At 35.0% G+C, this 21,127-nt stretch overlaps 1 protein-coding gene across 4 annotated transcripts; it reads right to left on the bottom strand.

The window, feature by feature from the left end:
- Window positions 1-706: 706 nt before the first annotated feature.
- LOC107960331 (protein RETARDED ROOT GROWTH, mitochondrial) lies at window positions 707-3,742 on the bottom strand. Of its 4 annotated transcripts, none has more exons than XM_016896658.2 (7): window positions 3,361-3,736; window positions 3,044-3,155; window positions 2,522-2,681; window positions 2,264-2,412; window positions 1,928-2,112; window positions 1,169-1,283; window positions 707-1,045 (listed from the first exon to the last, which is right to left on the bottom strand). In XM_016896658.2, the coding sequence occupies exons 1-7, from the start codon at window positions 3,651-3,653 to the stop codon at window positions 905-907; spliced, it is 1,155 nt and encodes a 384-aa protein (XP_016752147.1). In that variant the 5' UTR covers window positions 3,654-3,736; the 3' UTR covers window positions 707-904. The 4 variants fall into 4 exon arrangements, with proteins under 4 accessions (XP_016752147.1, XP_016752148.1, XP_040968512.1 ...); XM_016896659.2 differs by having other exon boundaries at window positions 1,928-2,079; window positions 3,361-3,734; XM_041112578.1 differs by lacking the exon at window positions 707-1,045 and having other exon boundaries at window positions 1,175-1,536; window positions 1,928-2,079; window positions 3,361-3,737.
- Window positions 3,743-21,127: the final 17,385 nt, after the last annotated feature.

Here is a 21,127-nt window from a genome sequence, read left to right as displayed (position 1 = left end):
TTCACTTGATTTTAAATTCGAATATAATTATTTATATAATTACTCTAATTCTCAATTAAACATACTACATATATAAATCAAAATTCAATTAATAGATGAATTTCACTCACGCCCTTTATATTTTAGTACTTCAATTCTTCTTAAAATCCCACTTCAATTCGTCCCCTAAGATTATACAATGTTATATATCATAATTAAACTAAATTATGTTATAAAATTTTATTTACTATTGCGAGAGGTGTTAGCTGATGCTTTGGCTAAGCTGCAATTTTCAGACATCTTCAAGCACCCTCCTCATGAAGGGGCTCGCCTTGTAGAGGTTGACAAGGACCTGTAATTACTCCTAAGTTAATCTTAGGTTTATTTTCTTTACCAAAATAAGAAATAAAATTTTTAACAAATTATGATAAAAAAATATAAAAATATATAAAATAAAAAAGAGCATTTTAATACGAAAAATGTAGATTTTAATTTTAATGGATAAACTAACCAACTCGAGTTCGGTCCTTAGAATGCAGTGGGTAGCTTTATCAAAAATATTTCAAATTTTTTAATCTCATACTGCCTGCAAACACTGCTGTGGTTTCAATCTATTCAAAAGCTATACGTATATACATTTACACATGTATATACACACCAGTCTTTAATACAGTTGAGCACACAAAATTAGTTTTTTTTTTAAATATAATAAATGTTACTATTTCAATTTAAACCAGGAACTGTATCTTTGATTTGTCTGCTGCAGTGACTTATTACATAATTAATGTAATAAAAATTAGTGGCTAAAAAAAATGTATGTTAAACTCTTCCTGTAATTTCCTTTTTTTCTTGGTTATAAACTACTTTTAACTTTTGCTACTGTAATCAAGTTTGTATATCCTCACTTCCTCATCAGCTAGCCAAATCACAGAGAAACGCCGCTTGATTCGCGGACAATCTCGTATATTGCTATTACATTCTCGATGGTCAACAAGAAAATGATACACCATTCCAAGAGATCTGACCGTCTATTTTGGATAACTTCTTGAAGGAAACGAATGTTGTGCTGCAATAAACCAGGTGAAAGTCAAATTTAAGATTCCCAAGATTTGTGGTCACATGAAGCTCTAACACGCCATCCTTTTTTGCTTGACATTCAAATTACAGTGTAAATGGATCACGAAGGTACCTCCACAAATTTTAGCTTGAAATCTAGATTCCCGAACCGTTGCGTCACCTCATACTCCTCCCGAAGGTACTCGAATATTTGAGCATATTTTGCTTCTCTCCAAGCAATTTCCGATCTGGATAATGGAACAAAACCGACAAAGACAATTTCTTACATATACAACGCATGCATCTAGTGCTCGAATATTCAAATGCATTAAATTAATAAGAAATGAAAGTTGTTATTCCTATTCTTGACTAACTGCAGACAAGAAAAACTTCGAACCACACTAGAGTCAAGAAGTGACATGCGGCAAAGACAAACATTGATGCTTGCCGAGCCAGGGCAAGCTTATCTCACAAATTAGGCTTGCAGACCAAACTTCCGACCTGTGTGCACCATTTGAATCAATATTACTATATGGTTTTATTCAAATAAAGCCCACCAATATGAGATTCTAGAAGACATAGACACAATATCATACTATTAAAATGATTTTCAGAAGGCACTACTCTAATTATTCGAAGCAGCAGTCTTGCAGTCATCAGCCCAAGACATTTTATCGTTATTATACACAACTGTTCATGCTATTGCAAGTTTAAAGGCAAGAATCTTGCAATTTCGGAGCAACCAATTTATTAGGTATATTTCTCATATCAACCTTTAAATAACTGCCGAGCAAATACGGAGCACAATGATTCATAAAAAAATTGGAATTTATAGTATGGAAAATATGTAGCCACCTCTCAAAAAGACAAATAATTTAGCCAGAGATGTTACCTCTCGAAAAGACCAACTTTAAGAATTACATCAGCCAAATTTGAATTGGCTTTTCCAACGAGTTTAATGAGCTCTGTCCTATCCATTGTGAATGTTCCTGTCTTTTCCATTGCACGGTTTATATCAGCAAACCCTTCAACCATCCCATCTACCTGAGAGAGATTAAGAGAGACCATATTCAATCCCTGCAGGAAATACCATGCAGAATAACAGGCTTTCAAGCCAGAAATCATTAGGAATCAGCAGTATGGTTGTCAAAATCTAAGTGAACACCTTTTCTCGTAATAAGCTAAATGTTTAGACTATTTATGATTCCATGGAAATTAATTGAAGTACCTGCGAAACAAAATAATCCAATGCAATGCTTTGACCAAGAACACTTCCAATAATGCGGATACTATCAGTATCCAAAGTTTTGAGAACAATGTAGTCAGGTCCTCCTTGCATATCCCTTGTCATCAGTGGCTGCTCTTTTACAGTATAATCTAATGCAAAAAGGTCACATAAAAAAGAGAAAATTAGTTCATGATATATAGGAGAGATTATGTGTACCCCGAAACAAAAGGAAAGACAATAAATAATAAAGGAACTTACCATCTCTCCTCATTTCTGTAAGCAATCCAGAAGCATGTCTTCGAACCATTTCAAGGTGACTCTCAACTTCATGGTCCTCAATGTTAAACAAGACAGCAGATCCGTACTGAAAAACAACCATATATCTAAAGCAGCTGGCTTTGTTTTTCATTCCAAGTCCCTAAAGCCAATGGAAGAAAAGATATTGTTTAATCAAACAATATGAAAAGCCTCTATTTTTGAACTTGGCAGATTCCCCACAAAAACCTAACATGTTACTCAACTCATAACATTCTTAATGAACAGCACGACATATGCAGCTTTGTTAATAAAGTATTGGACACTAATATATCAAAATTGAGCATGCCAAATACTATACTGTTGTGAGCATGGGAAGCCTTAAAACTGATCAGTCTAAGGAACTAATGTATCTAACAATTCAAAGCGACTACAAGCAAAATCTCCATTGAACAAAAATGCTAAACAGTGGGAAAAATAACAACGTATGAACAGGTTTAACTGAAGTATGCTAAAACATCTTACAGTAATATCTGGAGGGAAATCACAATGTCTGAGGGCAATATAATTTGATGAACGAGAAGAAGGAGGTATAATGTTGCTTAAATTCTCAGCTTGCATACTCTTCAAATCGATACTGCCAAAACCATAAGTCTGAGAAAAAGAAAAAAAAAACCAACCTACCAACAACAAAAGAAAATAATATACCACAACGTACAAAAAGCAAGGGCAATGAAACATTGAACTATCCAATTTTAAAAAAAAAAGGTATTATCTTGAGAACTATCCATAAACACCCAAAGCTTCGAATACGAAATATTGAATATGAGGAGGAAGCAAACCTGGTGCAAAGGAAATAAGCTTTTACGGGTATCTTGCCGTGTTTCTCTTCTTCTTCTCCTCCTTGAGAAACAAACCCAAGATTTTGATGGGGAAATTCAGGAGACCCATTATCGAAATCGGTGGCATAAACAGAAACTGGAGAGGGCAGAGCGGAGAAATGTCTCGTGAATCGAAAAAGAAGAGGTGGGTTGGAAGAAGAAAGAGGTTTGGGTGAAAGGGATTTAGGAGAAGGGAAGGGTGTTTTGATTAAGTGGTTCAAGAGGATTGAAGCAGCTGCTCTCCATCTACCCATTCACTGCAAAGCAAAGAATGGGTTTTTTGATTTCTAATCTTCCTTAAATTAAGGTACAAAATTGTTGTAACTCCTTCGGAGAATCAATACACAATATATCAAACTTATTATATTATTTTCTTAGTCTAACCTAAATTAACAACTAATCAGATTGATTTAAAATTCGTTGTTGAGTTTGATTTAAAACTGTAAACGTACTTAATTTATAAGATTAAACAATTAATTATTTTTAAAAATAAAATTTACGTTTATTTATTTTTTTAGAGCTATTTATATGTTTTTGATTATTTCATAAATAATTATTAATTTTTCACAAAATTATATTTGCTTAAATAAATTCTTTTATTTTACCTTTCTAAATAGCTATAATTGTAACACCCTTAACCCATATCTGTCGTCAGAATATGATTACAGAGTATTTCTGGAATTTACAAATTAAGTACAGATATTTCATAATATTTAACATTCATGTCAGAAATTATTCATAAAGTCCCTTATATGAGTCCTTGAGGCCCAGAACATACATTAGAAACAAGTTGGGACTAAACTGGGTACTTAGAATTTTTCGCAAAATCTCCATGTAGGGGACACAGGCCTGTGTGGTCAGGCCGTGTGGGCATTCGAAATAGGGCACACGGCCGTGTCCCAGCCCGTGTCTGTACCCATGTAACTCTCTGACTTGTGTTACACAGCCAAGTCACATGCCCGTGTGCTAGTGTCACGAGCCAAAGTTCAAAGCACGTGACCATGGCACAAGATGCACCTCATGGAGGTCGATCGATTAGATGGGGATTATTTAGCCTACGAGAACTGGCCCGATTCCAAGAATTGTTAGAGAAGCATGTCAGATTGAAGCCTGGGTGACCCGATAATGAAGATATGACAACTTAGGCTATTTTGGGTAACTAATCTTAAAAGATAGAGGGAATCATATCTTGTAAAGATTAGATTAGATTAGATTTGATAAGGCATATCTTAAAAATCCCTTAAATCATGGGATATTGTTAATCTGGTCCGTCGATGTAAATGTATCTTGACCGTTGATTTTGGGGGAGTTCAACTATAAATAGAGAGCCTCCCCCTCATTTGTAACTCATCCATTGTATGTTGAATTCTTAAGAGTAATAGAATTCTTGGGCATTTACTCAAACACCTTGTGTGCATTCTTTCTTTGGCTTGCTTTTGTTTATTTATAGATTCTTTTGGCACAATCGCTTTCACTATACAAATTGGTACCTTGGAGGAATTCTTAAGGAATCCTCATTTTAGGGTGTAAAGGCTGACTTAGGCTAGTTTGGACGAGCGAATCGCCTAAAGCCGCACGGATTGTGAGACGAAAAGTCTAACCCTGTGACAAGTCGTATCCGAGCTATTGGTTTGAAGGCATTGTTGGGATGTCGAAAGAAGTTGTTGATCAGAATGAGCCAATGCAGACCCATGGAAGGGTTAGAAAAGCAAGCCGCTCGAGGGACATGCTGACAATTTTGGAAGATCGGGTTGTTAATCTCAAGGAGTCTATAGGGAATATGAAGGAGATGCTTGAGTTGGTCAAGGGACGCGCAAATGGGTTTGACTCAATAGAAGAGCAACTCAGAGATTTTGTGTTGGATTCTCTCGGTGCCAATACGCAAAAGCTGAATGAGTTAGTCAATTCCACTACGGAAAAGCTGGTAGAGAGGGATAAGAATCTCGAGGAAATGGTATTAGCCATGAAGAAAAAAATTGAAGAGCTTAAAGGGGAGCTCACGATTTACAAAGTTGCTTTGAGTAATGGGATGTTGTTTTCAAAGCCGAAGCAACAAGCAATGGTTGTTCCCAAACCGGAGAAGTTCAAAGGTGCAAGGTCCACAAGAGACATGGACAACTTCTTGTTGGAAATGGAGCAATACTTTTGAGCGATGGGCATCGAGGATGATACAATTAATGTAAACACAGCTTCAATCTATTTTACTGATGTGACTCTCTTGTAGTGGTGTCATAAGTCCACAGATGAGAAATATGGTGGGAATGCAATTGGTACTTGGGAAGAGTTCCAAAGAGAGTTGAAGAAGCAGTACCGAGAAGGAGGCTCGGGCTAAGTTGCATTGTCTCACGCAACAGGGTACTATTCGAGAGTATGTTCGGGCATTTAGCGAGTTGATGCTTCAAATCTCTTACTTGAGCGAGAAAAAAGCGTTCTATTGGTTCAAGGATGGGTTAAAGCCGTGGGCAAAGCATGAGTTGCGTAAGGAAGTGTCACCGAACTTACTGTAGCCATGGCCAAAGCAGAGTCCTTTATTGAATTTGGTCCAACGAAAGACAAGTTTGAATCGTCTCAGCCCAATGGAAAGGACAATGGTGAGGGAAACCATGAGAAAGATGAAGAGGGACATAGCGATGATGGCTACAATATTAATAGCACAAGTGGCAATAAGAAACCACGAGATGCGAAGCGAGGAACTGATACCACAAGTGGCAATGAGAATCACGAGATGCGAAACGGGGATCCAACAATCCAAGGGACAAAGGGAAGAGGATAAAATGCTTTCTTTGTCAAGGACCACACATACTGTGAAAATGTTTGAAGAGGTCGATAATGTCGGCTATCCAAAAAAAAGATAAGCCGAAGGTAAAGGCAGAGCCTATTGAGGGAAAGACATCGAGGGTTGGTTCGATGATGCTTATTCCTAACAAAAGGAATAGTAGAGAAGTGTTGATGTTTGTGGACATCAACATTGCGGGTTAGAAGTGGAGTGCTCTTATTGATACGAGAGCATCGGACTTGTTCATATCAGAAAAGGCTGCCAAGAAGCTTGGTTTGTCGATTAGGAAATCGAATGAGAAGATCAAGACAGTAAATTATGAGGAGGCCCCAACTGTGGGAGTAGCTCATAATGTAGAGCTACAAATCGGTGAATGGAAAGGCAAGGAAGACTTTAAGGTAATCCAATTAGATGATTACAATTATGTGATTGGCTTAAACTTCCTTGACAGGATTCAGACAGTTCTGTTTCCATGGGCCGATGAAATCCATATTGTCACTGGTCCGTTATCGAAGATTGTTGTGCCACTGCATCAGGATATGAAGGTTGGGACCAAGGTGTTGTCGTCAATCCAACTAGTCGAAGATGTTTTGTATGGGAAAAACATTAACTCGGTAGAATGGAATGCTACAAAAGCCCCTTCAGAAAAGTTAGTGGAACGTGAGTCTGATATGAAACCTGGGGAATCAACTATGGAGATGCCACCTTTGCGAAATGTGGATTGTGCACTGGACTTCGAGGGGAAAGAAGCAATACAAAAGCAATCGAAATGAGTAAATGCTGCGAGTAAGGTACATTGCAAATGCACTGGACTTCGAGGGGAAAGAAGCAATACAAAAGCAATCGAAATGAGTAAATGCTGCGAGTAAGGTACATTGCAAACACTCTGATAGAGTTTTGAATTTTGACTTGTTAGCTTGGCAAGGTCGTAGGGGCCCTTTCAAAGTTCAGAAGTAAGAAGGCTGAGGGAGTGGGCGGAAAGAAGCCAAGATGTGAGAATCGAGGGGATTCCAATGGGAACAAGTCAAAATCAGGGCAAGTTAGAGTGGAGATTTCTTGCCAACGAAATGTACCAACAAGTGCAACGGTTCAAGTTAAAAGGCAACGGAAGCCGAGGCAAAGGTTCCGAAGAAAGGGACAACTCGATTGCAAGGCAAGTCGGGAAGAGGCCAAGGCAACGAGAGAGTTCCAAGATGAATTAAGCCAGTTTCATTCAGAAGTCGTAACGAGGGCGTTGCGAGAATAGGTGGGGGAGAATGTCACAGGCTAAAGTTTAAAGCTCGTGACCATGGTACAAGATGTGCCTCATGGAGGTCGATCGATTAGATGGGGATCATTTAGCCTACGAGAACTGGCTCAATTCCAAGAATTGTTAGAGAAGCATGTCAGATTGAAGCCTGGGTGGCCCGATAATGAAGATATGACAACTTAGGCTATTTTGGGTAACTAATCTTCTAAGATAGAGGGAATCATATCTTGTAAAGATTAGATTAGATTTGATAAGGCATATCTTGAAAATCCCTTAAATCATGGGATATCGTTAATCTGGTCCGTCGATGTAAATGTATCTTAACCGTCGATTTTAGGGCAGTTCAACTATAAATAGAGAGCCTCCCCCTCATCTGTAACTCATCCATTGTATGTTGAATTCTTAAGAGTAATAGAATTCCTGGGAATTTACTCAAACACCTTCTGTAAATTCTTTCTTTGGCTTTCTTTTGTTTATTTGTAGCTTCTTTTGGCACAATCGCTTCTGCTATACAAATTGGTGCCTTAAAGAAATTCTTAAGGAATCCTCATTTTTTGGTGTAAAGGCTGACTTAGGCTAGTTTGGACAAGCGAATCTGATACGAGCATGCCCCGCGAACCTTATCGAACAAGTCTGTCAGGCCGAGCATTGACATGTTGGCAAGCTGATCCCAGCTTGTTTCCAGCTCCACGAGCTCCGTCCAGCTCAATTCAGCTCATTTGAGCTCATTTCAGCTCGTTTGAGCTCAACCGAGCTTACTTTCAGCTCGTTCTTTATTCCAATAAATTAAACTAAGTTTTAGTTTTATACTAATTAGTTTGCTACAGCTCAATTACGAAAATCCTAGCTCAAATAAGTTCATTAAAATGTTTTTCATTTAGTTTGAGCTAGTTGAATTAATAAGCTATTTAATTTCAATTTAATTTGTCCTAATTAGTTAAATTGTTATTTAAGTTATGTTTCATATTACATGTTTTAATTATGTAATAACCGAATTAATGTGTGGAATGTTTGTTCACATTTGGCCGAATTTAAGTTGTTCACATGGGATTTAATGAATTATTTTTCATTCATGTAGGTGCATGCACGGTCTTGTTCAATGTATAGGGAGATTCATGCACGATCGGATTCAAAGCAAAGGAGGATTCATGCGTGACTTCCTACAATGCATGATGTGCTGACCAATGGTCTTCCAAGCACCTATTCGGCCAAGGGGTAGCTAATAAATTAATTTCCAAGTCAAATACATGAAGGAAGGCTAATAGACGGTGCATGAACAGCTAGTTACAACGAACATGTATGACTAGTTACATGAATTGTGTTGATTGTTTTGGCTTCCCTAAGTGACTATTCGGCCAAGAAACACTTGTTAGAAGATTCATTCAAGCCATAGCCGAATCTAGACAAGGCCATTAAGCTTCTTGCATCCAAGTTCATTCATTGATTTTTCCTTCATCAAGAAGTTGTCCATTGAAGATACAATCAACCGAATTTAGACAAGCACATTTAGTGAATTTATTCTAGATCATTCTAGCATATTCAAGACGATTGCTTAACTCTTAAGTCTTGTTAATTTGTCCATTCGGCTAGCTTTATGTAATGCTATAAATACTTAGCATATTTCAAGTTGTAGGGACTTTTTGCCAAATTTTTATTGAATTTAATCTTGTGAGAATTTTCTTCTCTAAACTTTGTTTGAGACTTTGTTGACTTATCTATATAGTAGTGGCGTCAACCCTGTTTCGTTCACCCTTATACCGAGGTTCCTACTTTGCTAAGTAGCGAGTCGAGGTTTATCACTTTCATCCTCCACCTTGAAAGCCTATAAGCATTTGGGTCGATATTTTCTAATATTGGTTCGTGCTTGCTTTTAAGAACCCTTTTCTTCCATATCCATCATCTATTAACTTCTTTCACTTTCCCTTCCAATTTAACCGAACCTATACATATTATTCTTATCCATAAACCATCATAGAACCATTATACATAACTTCCGTCCTATTTTCCCATCAACTTCATTTCAAAAGTGAATTGAACGATACTTTCTTGTAGACGATCGGGCAACTCAGTATACAACTCGACTCTCCCCGAGGCGGTTCGTATCATTTGGTATCAGAGCTACCTAAAACGAGAAGCTTAGACGTTCGAAGTGGAGCATTCCCGAGGTAGGTTCAGAAAAAAAAAGAGTATAGAAAAAAAAATCGTATACCGAAGTTTTCTCATTTCGATTAGTTTGTTATTGTTACTATAAAAACAAAAATCTACGCAGCCGAAGAAAAAAAAATCGTGTACAAAAGTGTTTTTATTGTATTTAGTTTGTCAATATAGTACAACAAAAAAAAGTTACAAGTTTAAAAAAATCGAAAAAAAATTCAAAAAAAATATAAAAAAATACTGAAAAAAAGGTGTTTTATGCAATTCGATTGCTGTTCGAATGTCAAAGCCCTTGGTTTGATATCGTTCCCGATTCATCTTCTATTCTAATCTCATCCACGCCACACTTTTTTACCCAATTCCTTTTTTTCTTTCAACCAACCCGTAATCCCTCATTTGCTATCTTTTATAAAACTATTTGAAACCGATCCACAATACTAGAGATCAAATCATATTAAGTTTGTTACAAGGTTATAAGAGGAGAAAGGAGCGGAAAAAGGCATGAGCGAGTGAGATCATTCGAGTGGAGGTAAACGCCAAACGAGTGTAAACACAAGCGGGAGTGACACATTTTTTTTTCCTTCTTCTTTCCGAGTGAAATTGTGAGGTTTGTGGTGAGGTACTTAATTTTTATTTATTTTGTTTTGTGATCTAACATTTTCTTTTTAGCAACAAAAATCATGTCACGTGAAGAGTTCACCGAATCGGAATACCAATACTTGGTTCAAGAAATGCGAAGAATGGCAACTAAATGAGACCAAAGTGATTGAGTTTCTTCAAGTCTTAAAACGAAACCAAGAACCCCACGGAGATATACCCCCGACTACTACCCGAAAAAAAGTTCCAATCATGATTCCTTTTTGCCATCTACTTCAAGACAAAGAGATTCATACTATGACTCATATTCAGCAGCGAATTCGAGAAGTGACTTCGATCGAAAGTCCTTTTCATCAAAAAATTCGAGAAGACGAGAAGCCGATTACGATTTTGATTCGTTCCAAGATGGCGTTCGGAGAGAAAGACATACTCCTAGTATATTTTCAAAGAAATCATTCAAGGAGTATTCTTCACGAAGTTTTGATTGTGAATCATACGCAAATAGTTCTTCATCTTTCGAACAAGATTTGTATTCTTATCGTTCTTTTGTACATTCTTGTAAAGAGAAAACAAAGAAAAGAAAAGAAAAAGAAAAAGAAGAAAAAGAAAACAAAATAAAAAGAAAAGAGAGGCAAGAGACAAGTAAGAGAGAAAATGAGCGAATCTTGAGAGAATTTGAAAAAGCCTTTGAAAAAGCCTTTGAAAAGCAAAAAGAAAATGAAAAAGAAAATGAGATTGAAAAAGAGAGCGAAAAGAAATTTGAGAGTGAAAAAGAAGATGAAAAAGAAATTGAAACAATAGAAACGAATTATTCAGAAGAAAAAGAATCAAGTGAGAAAACAAGAGAGCAAGTGAGGATTATTTTTACTAACCCACCTGTTCGATCTTCTTGTGAATTAACTTTTCAGGTTCCTAGAAGTTTGTGCGACCAATTCCATCTACATTACCTTCCAAACGAGAGGTGTTTTAGGTTGTTCGAAAAAGGTAAGTTCGCGAATGAAAACCACCCACTTGCGATCGAAGGTAAGGAAGGTAAGGATTCTTTGTTTATCGAATCAAAGTCACTTGATTTGGATAAATTTTGCTCACTTACTGTTGTTAACGAATTTGTTTTAAAAGATGCCATATACAGCTTTTCTTATGATGATTACTACATTGGCAAATTTGTTGACAACATTGGATTAGTTTTCTCTAAGCGAATTTTGAATGTGTTTGATCAAAGTCTGTCACTTAAAAATTTTGATGTGTTAGACCATGCAAACTTTTTGAATTCATGTGTTAAATCTTTATGTTTAAATATGCCTGCTCAATTGATTTGTGATAAATCTGCCTGTTTGAAAAGTTGCATGTTCTTTAAAAATTCTTTGTTTGGCATCCATGTTAAAAGATCTTCACATGATATGTGCAATTGTGTTCTTCATGAACAATCTTTGAGTTTTTGTGCGAAATTTCCATGTAATGATTTGCATTCCCGATTAATACTCTTGAAGTATAAACCTTTGCATTTTGGTACGCTCGGTTTTGACAAATTAACATGTGTGTTTAAACTAGTGAAATATAATTCGTGTGGTGAGTTGATTATATCTTCTTCTAATATGTTGCTTGTTGGAATTCCTAATCAAGTTCATGTGTTCAAGCCTGGTATTTGCTACATGAATTCATTTTACGGAAACATTAAGCATTTTGCATCATTTGCATTCAAATTATGTTTGCTTGATGTTCGAACTTTTGATAAGAAGGTGAAATTCAATGATTTGGGTTTCAATTTTGATTCGTTTACTAATCACCTTGCTTGGCCACATCTGGAATTTTCGTTTCATTTCGAGAAGGTAAGACCAACCTATGTTTTTGGAATTGAATCAAATTTCCATGGTAACTTTCCTTTTCCATTTAAGCCCATAGTTTTCGTTAATACTAACCATTCTCATTTTTGTGAATTCCACCCCTCGAGGAGCATGACATGTTATGGTGCGTCACCACCTATTCAAATTTATCAGAATAATAGGTTTGTCTTACGTTATCTATCCAAAGAAAGAAGATTCATTTTGACCGAGAAAGGTAAACCCAATCCTCAATTGTCTTCTCTTCATATTCGTCAAGGTAAGTCATCTGAAAATTTTCAAATATCTTTGCTCAATTCGATTGAAGTTGAAAATTCCATTGATTTATTGTTTGGAAATTATTTATACTTTGATGTGATGGATTTTTTCTTTTGGCATTGTAATGATGTGATTATTATGTTGGAATTTGGAGACAACCCTCATGTTGTTCAAAAACGAAAGAAAGAGTTAGCATACCTGTGGCCATGGCATACCTTGCATGAGCAAGACAAAGGATCAAATGAGTTGCTATATTCGATTAAAGAAATTAAAATATTTTGGATGAGGAATAATGTGTTTAAGTGCCTGCCATCATTTACAACCAATTATCCCTTGATCCAACTTAGTTTTCATGTTTGCAACGATGGTCTAATGAAACTCTTTGATAAATTTACGTATGCTTGCTTTGTCCAATTGAGATTTTTGGCATATGTTCGATTGAATGAATTTTTTATGAACTATCGAACACATTTGAATTTGACTCCTTTGAGTTTCTTTTTACCGGCTGTGGTAAGAATTTTCCAGGTTTGTGTGACATCTTCCATCCCATTTGATCGAGGAAAGCCATGCACGAGTCAAATTTCTCCCATGGACAAACAGCTCGACTTGAGGACAAGTCGCCTAAAAGAGGGGGGATGATACGAGCACGCCCCACGAACCTTATCGAACAAGTCTGTCAGGCCGAGCATTGACATGTTGGCAAGCTGATCCCAACATGTTTCCAGCTCCACGAGCTCCGTCCAGCTCAATTCAGCTTATTTAAGCTCATTTCAGCTCGTTTGAGCTCAACCGAGCTTACTTTCAGCTCGTTCTTTATTTCAATAAATTAAACTAAGTTTTAGTTTTATACTAATTAGTTTGCTATAGCTCAATTACAAAAATCCTAGCTCAAATAAGCTCATTAAAATGTTTCTCATTTAGTTTGAACTAGTTGAATTAATCAGCTATTTAATTTCAATTTAATTTGTCCTAATTAGTTAAATTGTTATTTAAGTTATGTTTTATATTACGTGTTTTAATTATGTAATAACCGAATTAATGTGTGGAATGTTTGTTCACATTTGGCCGAATTTAAGTTGTTCACAAGGGATTTAATGAATTGTTTTTCATTCATGTAGGTGCATGCACGGTTTTGTTCAATGTATGGGGAGATTTATGCACGACCGGATTCAAAGCAAGGGAGGATTCATGCATGACTTCCTACAATGCATGGTGTGCTGACCAATGGTCTTCCAAGCACCTATTCGACCAAGGGGTAGCTAATGAATTCATTTCCAAGTCAAATACATGAAGGAAGGCTAATGGACGGTGCATGAACAGCTAGTTACAATGAACATGTATGACTAGTTACATGAATTGTGTTGATTGTTTTGGCTTCCCTAAGTGACTATTCGGCCAAGAAACACTTGTTAGAAGATTCATTCAAGCCATAGCCGAATCTAGACAAGGCCATTAAGCTTCTTGCATCCAAGTTCATTCATTGATTTTTCCTTCATCAAGAAGCTATCCATTGAAGATGCAATCAACCGAATTTAGACAAGCACATTTAGTGAATTTATTCTAGATTATTCTAGCCTATTCAAGATGATTGCTTAACTCTTAAGTCTTGTTAATTTGTCCATTCGGCTAGCTTTATGTAATGCTATAAATACTTAGCATATTTCAAGTTGTAGGGACTTTTTGCCAAATTTTTATTGAATTTAATCTTGTGAGAATTTTCTTCTCTAAACTTTGTTTGAGACTTTGTTGAATTATCTACCTAGTAGTGGCGTCAACCCTGTTTCCTTCACCCTTATACCGAGGTTCCTACTTTGCTAAGTAGCGGGTCGAGGTTTATCACTTTCATCCTCCACCTTGAAAGCCTATAAGCATTTGGGTCGATATTTTCTAATATTGGTTCGTGCTTGCTTTTAAAAACCCTTTTCTTCCATATCCATCATCTATTAACTTCTTTCACTTTCCCTTCCAATTTAACCGAACCTATACATATTATTCTTATCCATAAACCATCATAGAACCATTATACATAGCTTCCGTCCTATTTTCCCATCAACTTCATTTCAAAAGTGAATTGAACGATACTTTCTCGTAGACGATTGGGCAACTCAGTATACGACTAGACTCTCCCCGAGGCGGTTCATATCAGAATCGACTAAGGCCACACAGATTGCGAGACGAAAGGTCTAGCCCTGTGACACTAGGCCGTGTATAGGTGTAGGGGTCACACGGCCAAGTCACACGCCCGTGTGCCAAGCCATATGAAAAATATTGAGCATTCTATTTTGTATTTTAATGATGTAGGGGACACACGGCCAGATTAGACGCCCATGTACTAGGTCGTGTGTCATACACGGCTGTGACACACGCCCGTATCTCTGCCTGTGTTGATGAAAATAGGTCATTTTCAAGGCTAATTTTTCTCACTCAATTTTTCTTCCACCTACATAAACACTTTAACACATTCACAAGCCAGTCCAAGACATTTAAACCAAGCCAAAATCAAGTCTTATGCATGACATATCACTTCATAAATCTATATATCCAAACTTACCTATTTTTAAAAAAATGCATATTTTGACCAAAAATGCATATAGACATACTTATGAAGTTTACTGTCAATTAACCATACTAAACACTCATATCAAACATGACATTATCTCATATATATACATCTAAACACATTCATCACAAGCCATTCTAATGGCTAATTACAACCAAGACATTTATATGCCAATATTGGCTATTTAAACCTATACATGCCATTATAACTAAATTTAATTTACTATTTATATCGAAATGAGCCGATGGATAGTGTGATGTGTTTCTAACCAACTTCCAACCTTAACGAGCTTCATGCTAGTATAAAACAAAGGAAATAAAATAGAGTAAGCATTTTATGCTTAGTAAGTTCGTATAACGGGAAATTAACTTATCATTCAATTACAATTAAGGTAAATATTCAAAGCATACTTAAACAATTTGACAATTTGCCTAAACACATATAACCTCAAGAAACATGTTAGTCATGTACTTTATATGAATATCAAGAAATAAGGATGAGCTCATCATGTAACAATTTTCATATTCATATATTTTTCCACATTAATTCTTCATATAACATATACATTTCCATAATAATTCATCTCAAGTTCATAATATTCTATGTCGAAACTTTGCATGTTGAATTTATTTGAAATATCGATGGATATACAGGTAGTACACTTGAAATGAACAAAACGGTAATCCGTCAATTTATATTCGGGAATGCTAATAGAGCACATAAGTGGGAAGCTCTTTCTCTCGAGCCATATAATAGGAAGCTCATGTGAGCCTTACAACGGGAAGCTTATCTGGGCTACATAACGGGAAGCTCATAAGATCCATATTCAGAAAGATCAAGCGAGCCAATAATGGGTAGCTCTGAAAAGTCATTAATTAGGAAGCTCCGGATAGCCATATATTGGGAAGTTCAAGGGAGCCATATCGGGAAGCTCTGAAGAGCCATTAATCAGGAAGCTCACGAAGAGCCTTTTATCGGGAAGCTCACGAAGAGCCATATATTGAGACGCTCATAAGAGCTGCGATGTGTCCACAACACATGCAGGATCACAAACGATAAGGATGCTCCGAAGTGCTATTAGTGGGAAGCTCGCAGGAACCATATAATGGGAAGCTTAATAGGGCTAATAACGGGACGCTCTTTCGAGCTGTGGTGTATCCGCAACATATGCAGGACCACAACCAATACGGGAACCCTATATCCATCGAATTTTATTTATTCAATCGGGACTTAATGTTTCTCAAGCATTGTCGAATATAAGATTAATTTCATATACATAGCAACAATACAATCACATACATACAATTCAATTAACACATATGAATTCTCAATTTAGTTACACGAATTTACCTCGACAAGTGTTCGTGTATTTGTAATATACTAATCCGGCACTTTTTCTTTTCCTCGATCTAATTCCATATTTGATCTATCCGGATCTATATGAATAAATTTAACATAAATTCATGTTCATTTCAATTCAATTTACATCTTTGGCAAAATTACCATTTTTCCCCTGTATTTTTGATTAATTATAATTTCGTCCCTAAGCTTGGAAAATGAAATTCATGAAATTTAATCATTATTCCAAGCCTAGCCAATTTTTACATATCACAATAACAGCCTGTGTATTTCATAAAATTTAAAATTTTATAACTTTTTAGTTTAGTCCCTAAATCATAATTTCACCAAAATTCTCTTTACAAAAGTTGTTTATCTATCAACAACCCTTCCTTTTCTACCATAAAATTTCATAATTCAATTATATCCATCGATGGAAAAACCCTAGTACTTTAATAACTTTGTAAATTAATCTCCGAGATAGCTAGATTAAGCTATTACGATCTCAGAAACATGAAAATTATTAAAAACGAGACTTCAGTACTCACCTAATTGAGCCAAAATAACTTGCTATCTTCAAGTTATTCTAAATAGGGTTTCCATGAAGTTTATATAGAAAAATATAAATGATGACATTTTTATATTTAATTAATTTATCATCTTTTATTATTTTATCTTTCCAATTTAGTTCTTTTCTCTATTTAATTTTCCGTAGATAAATCATCATACTTATCCACAAGCTCCTCTTAATGGTCTATTTGTCATATAAGGACCTCTAATTTTGAATTCCATAGCTATTTGATCCTTTTAACTACTAGAACTCAAATTTTGCATTTTGTGCAATTTGGTCCTTTTTATCAATTAATCATGTAATCGATAAAATTTTCGTAACGAAATTTTTATACGATATTTTTAATGACCCGATAGTCACGGGTAATTATAAAGTGTATTTTCATGCCTAAGTTTTCATAAAAAGGACTCATAAATATTTCTTAAAAATATTTATGAAGTTAATTGTGTGGTTAATTAGGTCTTAATTAGGTGAATTAGCTTGAATTAAGAGTAATAAGGAAAAATGACTAAATTGTATAAAGGGTGAAAGTTAAATTATAGATCAAAGAAAAAGAAAAGGGACTAAATAAGCAATTAAGCCTTAATTAACAAGTGAATGGTGATTGTGTGTACATGTAAAAATAAAATACATATGTATAAAATAATAATATATGAAATACTTAATATTTAAGTATATAATAATATATTATATTGTATTATATTATTATAATAACTAAAAGAAATAAAATAAATAAAAGAAAAGAAACAAAGAAACAACAAAGTTAAAAACGAAACAGAGAAGAAAAAGAAAGAAAAGAAAAAGAGAAAGAAAAGGAGAAAAGCTAGGGATTTCAAAGTTCAAAGCTTAATTGGTAAGTCAATTTAGTCCATTTTCTTTTGATTTTTATGTTTTTAGAATCCTAGAACTAAATACTACCCAACCCCTGTCAAAATTTTAGAAATTATTGAGATTTTAAATGTTGTCTATGTTGAATAATTAGAGTATTAAGGACTAAATTGATAGATTTTTAAGTTAGAAATGAAAAAGGATTGAATTGTAGAATAAATAGTAAATTTTGAGTAAAAGGGACTAAATTGTAAAAATTTTACAATTTAGGGATTTAAGTGAAATTAGAGAGTTAAATCTAGTTCAAAGTGGAAATTGAATGAAAATATAGAATTAATTGTAAAGAAATAAAGTTAGTATCGGTATTGTATTGATAAATTTTATTTGTTTTAATTCCGTAGCTAACGTTGTGCCGGAAACCTCAACTAAAAAGGGAAAAAATAATTCGACAAGGAATAGCTCGAAAGTTCTGGTTTGCATTTCTATAATCCGAATCTAATTATTAATTATTGTATTTAAATTTAATATTTATGGCAAGTGATTAAGGTGAGTAATTAGCATTTTGATACTGAATTGAATTTATATGAATTTGTGATTAATGTGAAATGTGGATATTGGATATTGATTATTTTTGAAATGTAGAATTAGACCCTAGTAACTGTATCGGGCTGAGTCGAATATAGATGGCATGCCATAAGATTGGAAGAATTCAGGGATTCTTCGACATCGAGCCGATGAGACACTGGGTGTCAATCTATTACTTCGGATTAATTCGATGATGCACTGGGTGCCAATTTACTTCGGTTTAGCCGATGAGACACTAGGTGTCAACTTATTACTTCGAATTATCCGATAAGGTACTGGGTACCAAACTGGTGTGTTTTGGTTGGATCCATGTATCCGTCCAGGTCCGAGTCGTGTTAATAGGGGTAATTAAAAGAAGGGATATTATGAAATGTATTTGGAAATACTGAATGTGAATGGAAATGATACATATGAATTGTGTAACATATTGTGAAAAGCTAATTGAGATAGCAAATTATGAGAATTGAATGTATTATGAATAAACTGATAAATTGAAATGACTATTGTTAATATATGATAAAATGTTTATGTTATATTATTTTACTTAAAGTATTCGGATTATAGAAATACCACTAAGTTTATACTCAGCGTACGTTTTGTTATCCGTGCACGGGTTATAGATACTTAAGTGTGATCATTGATCCAACATTCATCAATGATCATCAACGATCCTGAACTCAAATGTGGTGATATATGTCTTTTTTGTATCGGCATGTATCTAGGGCATCTAAATGTTAACTATTGTTTGCTTATGGATTGTAGATAAGAATATAAATTAATATTGGTTGCTTATATATATAAGTATATGTTTTATGTCAAAGTTATGGAATGGTATGTTTCATTTAGTACATAAATGTTCATTAATTAGGTAAATGTTGATTGAATTAAGTAGGTTTAAAATATGAATTATATAGATGTTTTGATGGCTAGTTTTGATTATACAATTTTGAGGGTACATTGGTTAGATATCTAGGCTAACTGTTTTGACATGTTTGAAATGTATTTGATTGTGTTTTGAATAGGTTGAACTAATGGTTTTTGAGTTGTTTGGTGTTCAAGATTGCAGGGTATGGTAAACTTGATGTTTAAGGTTCATTTTGAGTCCACACGGCCAGACACACGGGCGTGTGACTGGACTGTGTGAGACACATGGCTAACACATGGGCGTGTGGTTTGGCCATGTGTCCCCTACAACTTTAAAATTTAAAACAAAATGCTCAAGTATTTTCACACGGGCAGAGACACGGGCATGTGTATTAACCGTATGTGATACACGGCCTAGCACACGAACATATGTCTCTTGTTTCTATGAAAATTTTTAATGTTTTCAAAAAAAAAATTTAGTACCCGGTTTAGTTCCGATTTGTTTTTAACACATATTTTGGGCCTCGAATGCTCATAAAAGGGAAAATATGATTAATTTATTATATAAATGTTAATATGATATGTAATGTTTATATTTGATTTGAAAAGTTTGGTAATGCTCCGTAAAATCTGTTCCAGTGACAGATAAGGGTTAAGGGTGTTACAATTTATTGGTATCAGAGCTTTACAGGTTTAGCCGATTCTCAGACTAAATCGAGCTCGTAATCAAGTCTATATGTACATGTCATAATTGAGTCAAAATTGAGTCGGGATTTGGATGCTAATATATATTTTTGTTTTTGTTTTATAGTTAAAAATATCGAATGATTATAGTGATGATTTTGATCAAGAAATGTATACTGGGGATGATGTCTCTAATAAGTTAGATGAAACTGAATCGACAACATCGAGTGTTAACCCAGTTAGTCATCAACAACAAATGTCGAACGAGGTAATATAAGGGAAAGAGATGATTCACAATTACTTAGAGCTATTGCTGATGCTCTTCAGCGAGTGGCCGGAGCCACATTCACTATGATATCTACCCTACTGTTCATAGAGCTCCGATTAAAGAATTACATAAGTATGGTGCAATTGAACTTTTGGGTATAAAAGGAGTTGATCCTTCTATAGCTGAAATTTGGACGGAATCTACAAAAAGAATTTTACAGCAACTTGAGTGTAATCTACAGGAAAGTTTATCATGTGTTGTTTCTCTACTACAAAGAGAAGCTTATACTTGGTGGCAGTCAGTAACACGACATGTACTTGTAGAATAGGTAAATTAGGAATTTTTCCAAAAGGAATTTCAGAAGAAATATGTGGGTAAATTGTATATCGAAGATAGAAAACAAAAGTTTTTGACGTTGAAACAAGGTGAATTGTCTGTGATTAATTATGAACGAGAGTTCTCACGACTTAGTAGGTATGCTGCTAAGTTTGTATCGATTCAAGCTGACAGTTGTAAGCGATTTCTACATGATTTATGTGATGAATTACGAGTACAGTTGGTATCACACAGAATTACTGAATTTGTAGATTTAGTTGAAAGGGCAAGAATAGTAGAATAAGTACTGGGTTTTGATAAAAAAACTGAGAATACTCGTACAGTTGGAAAATGTCCTAGAACTACTAGTTCAAATCCACAACCGAAGAGATCAAAAGAATTCCATGGTAGCTGGAGGTCAAATTTTAGATCAGACAGAACTAATAGAAATCGTGATATACAACTGAAAGTGTATACGGGTAGTATATGATGTCCATCTCAGGATATTGAAATTTTGAATTGTGAGCATTGTGGGAAAAAACACCATGGTGAATGTTAAAAATTAACTCGAGGCTATTTTCGTTGTGGAACTATAGAACATTTTGTTAGAGGTTGTCCGAAGAATGAAAATGCTACCCCTATTACTTCTCAGAGATCTATGCCTACTTCTAGAGGTCACGGGTCAAGTCGAATTGGTTCATTTTCAAGAGGTGGTACTAGAAAGGGAAATGATGTGGTTACTCAACAGTTAAGAGGCTAGAACTCTAGCTTGAGCTTATGTTGTACAGACTCGTGAAGATGTTGATGCAAATGATGTTGTAACAGATATATTTTTACTGT

Source organism: Gossypium hirsutum, chromosome A05 (genome assembly GCF_007990345.1).
Source record: "Gossypium hirsutum isolate 1008001.06 chromosome A05, Gossypium_hirsutum_v2.1, whole genome shotgun sequence".
Classification (NCBI taxonomy): domain Eukaryota; kingdom Viridiplantae; phylum Streptophyta; class Magnoliopsida; order Malvales; family Malvaceae; genus Gossypium; species Gossypium hirsutum.
The sequence above is the reverse complement of the archived record's forward strand: the minus strand, read 5'-3'. Positions and strand labels throughout refer to the sequence as shown.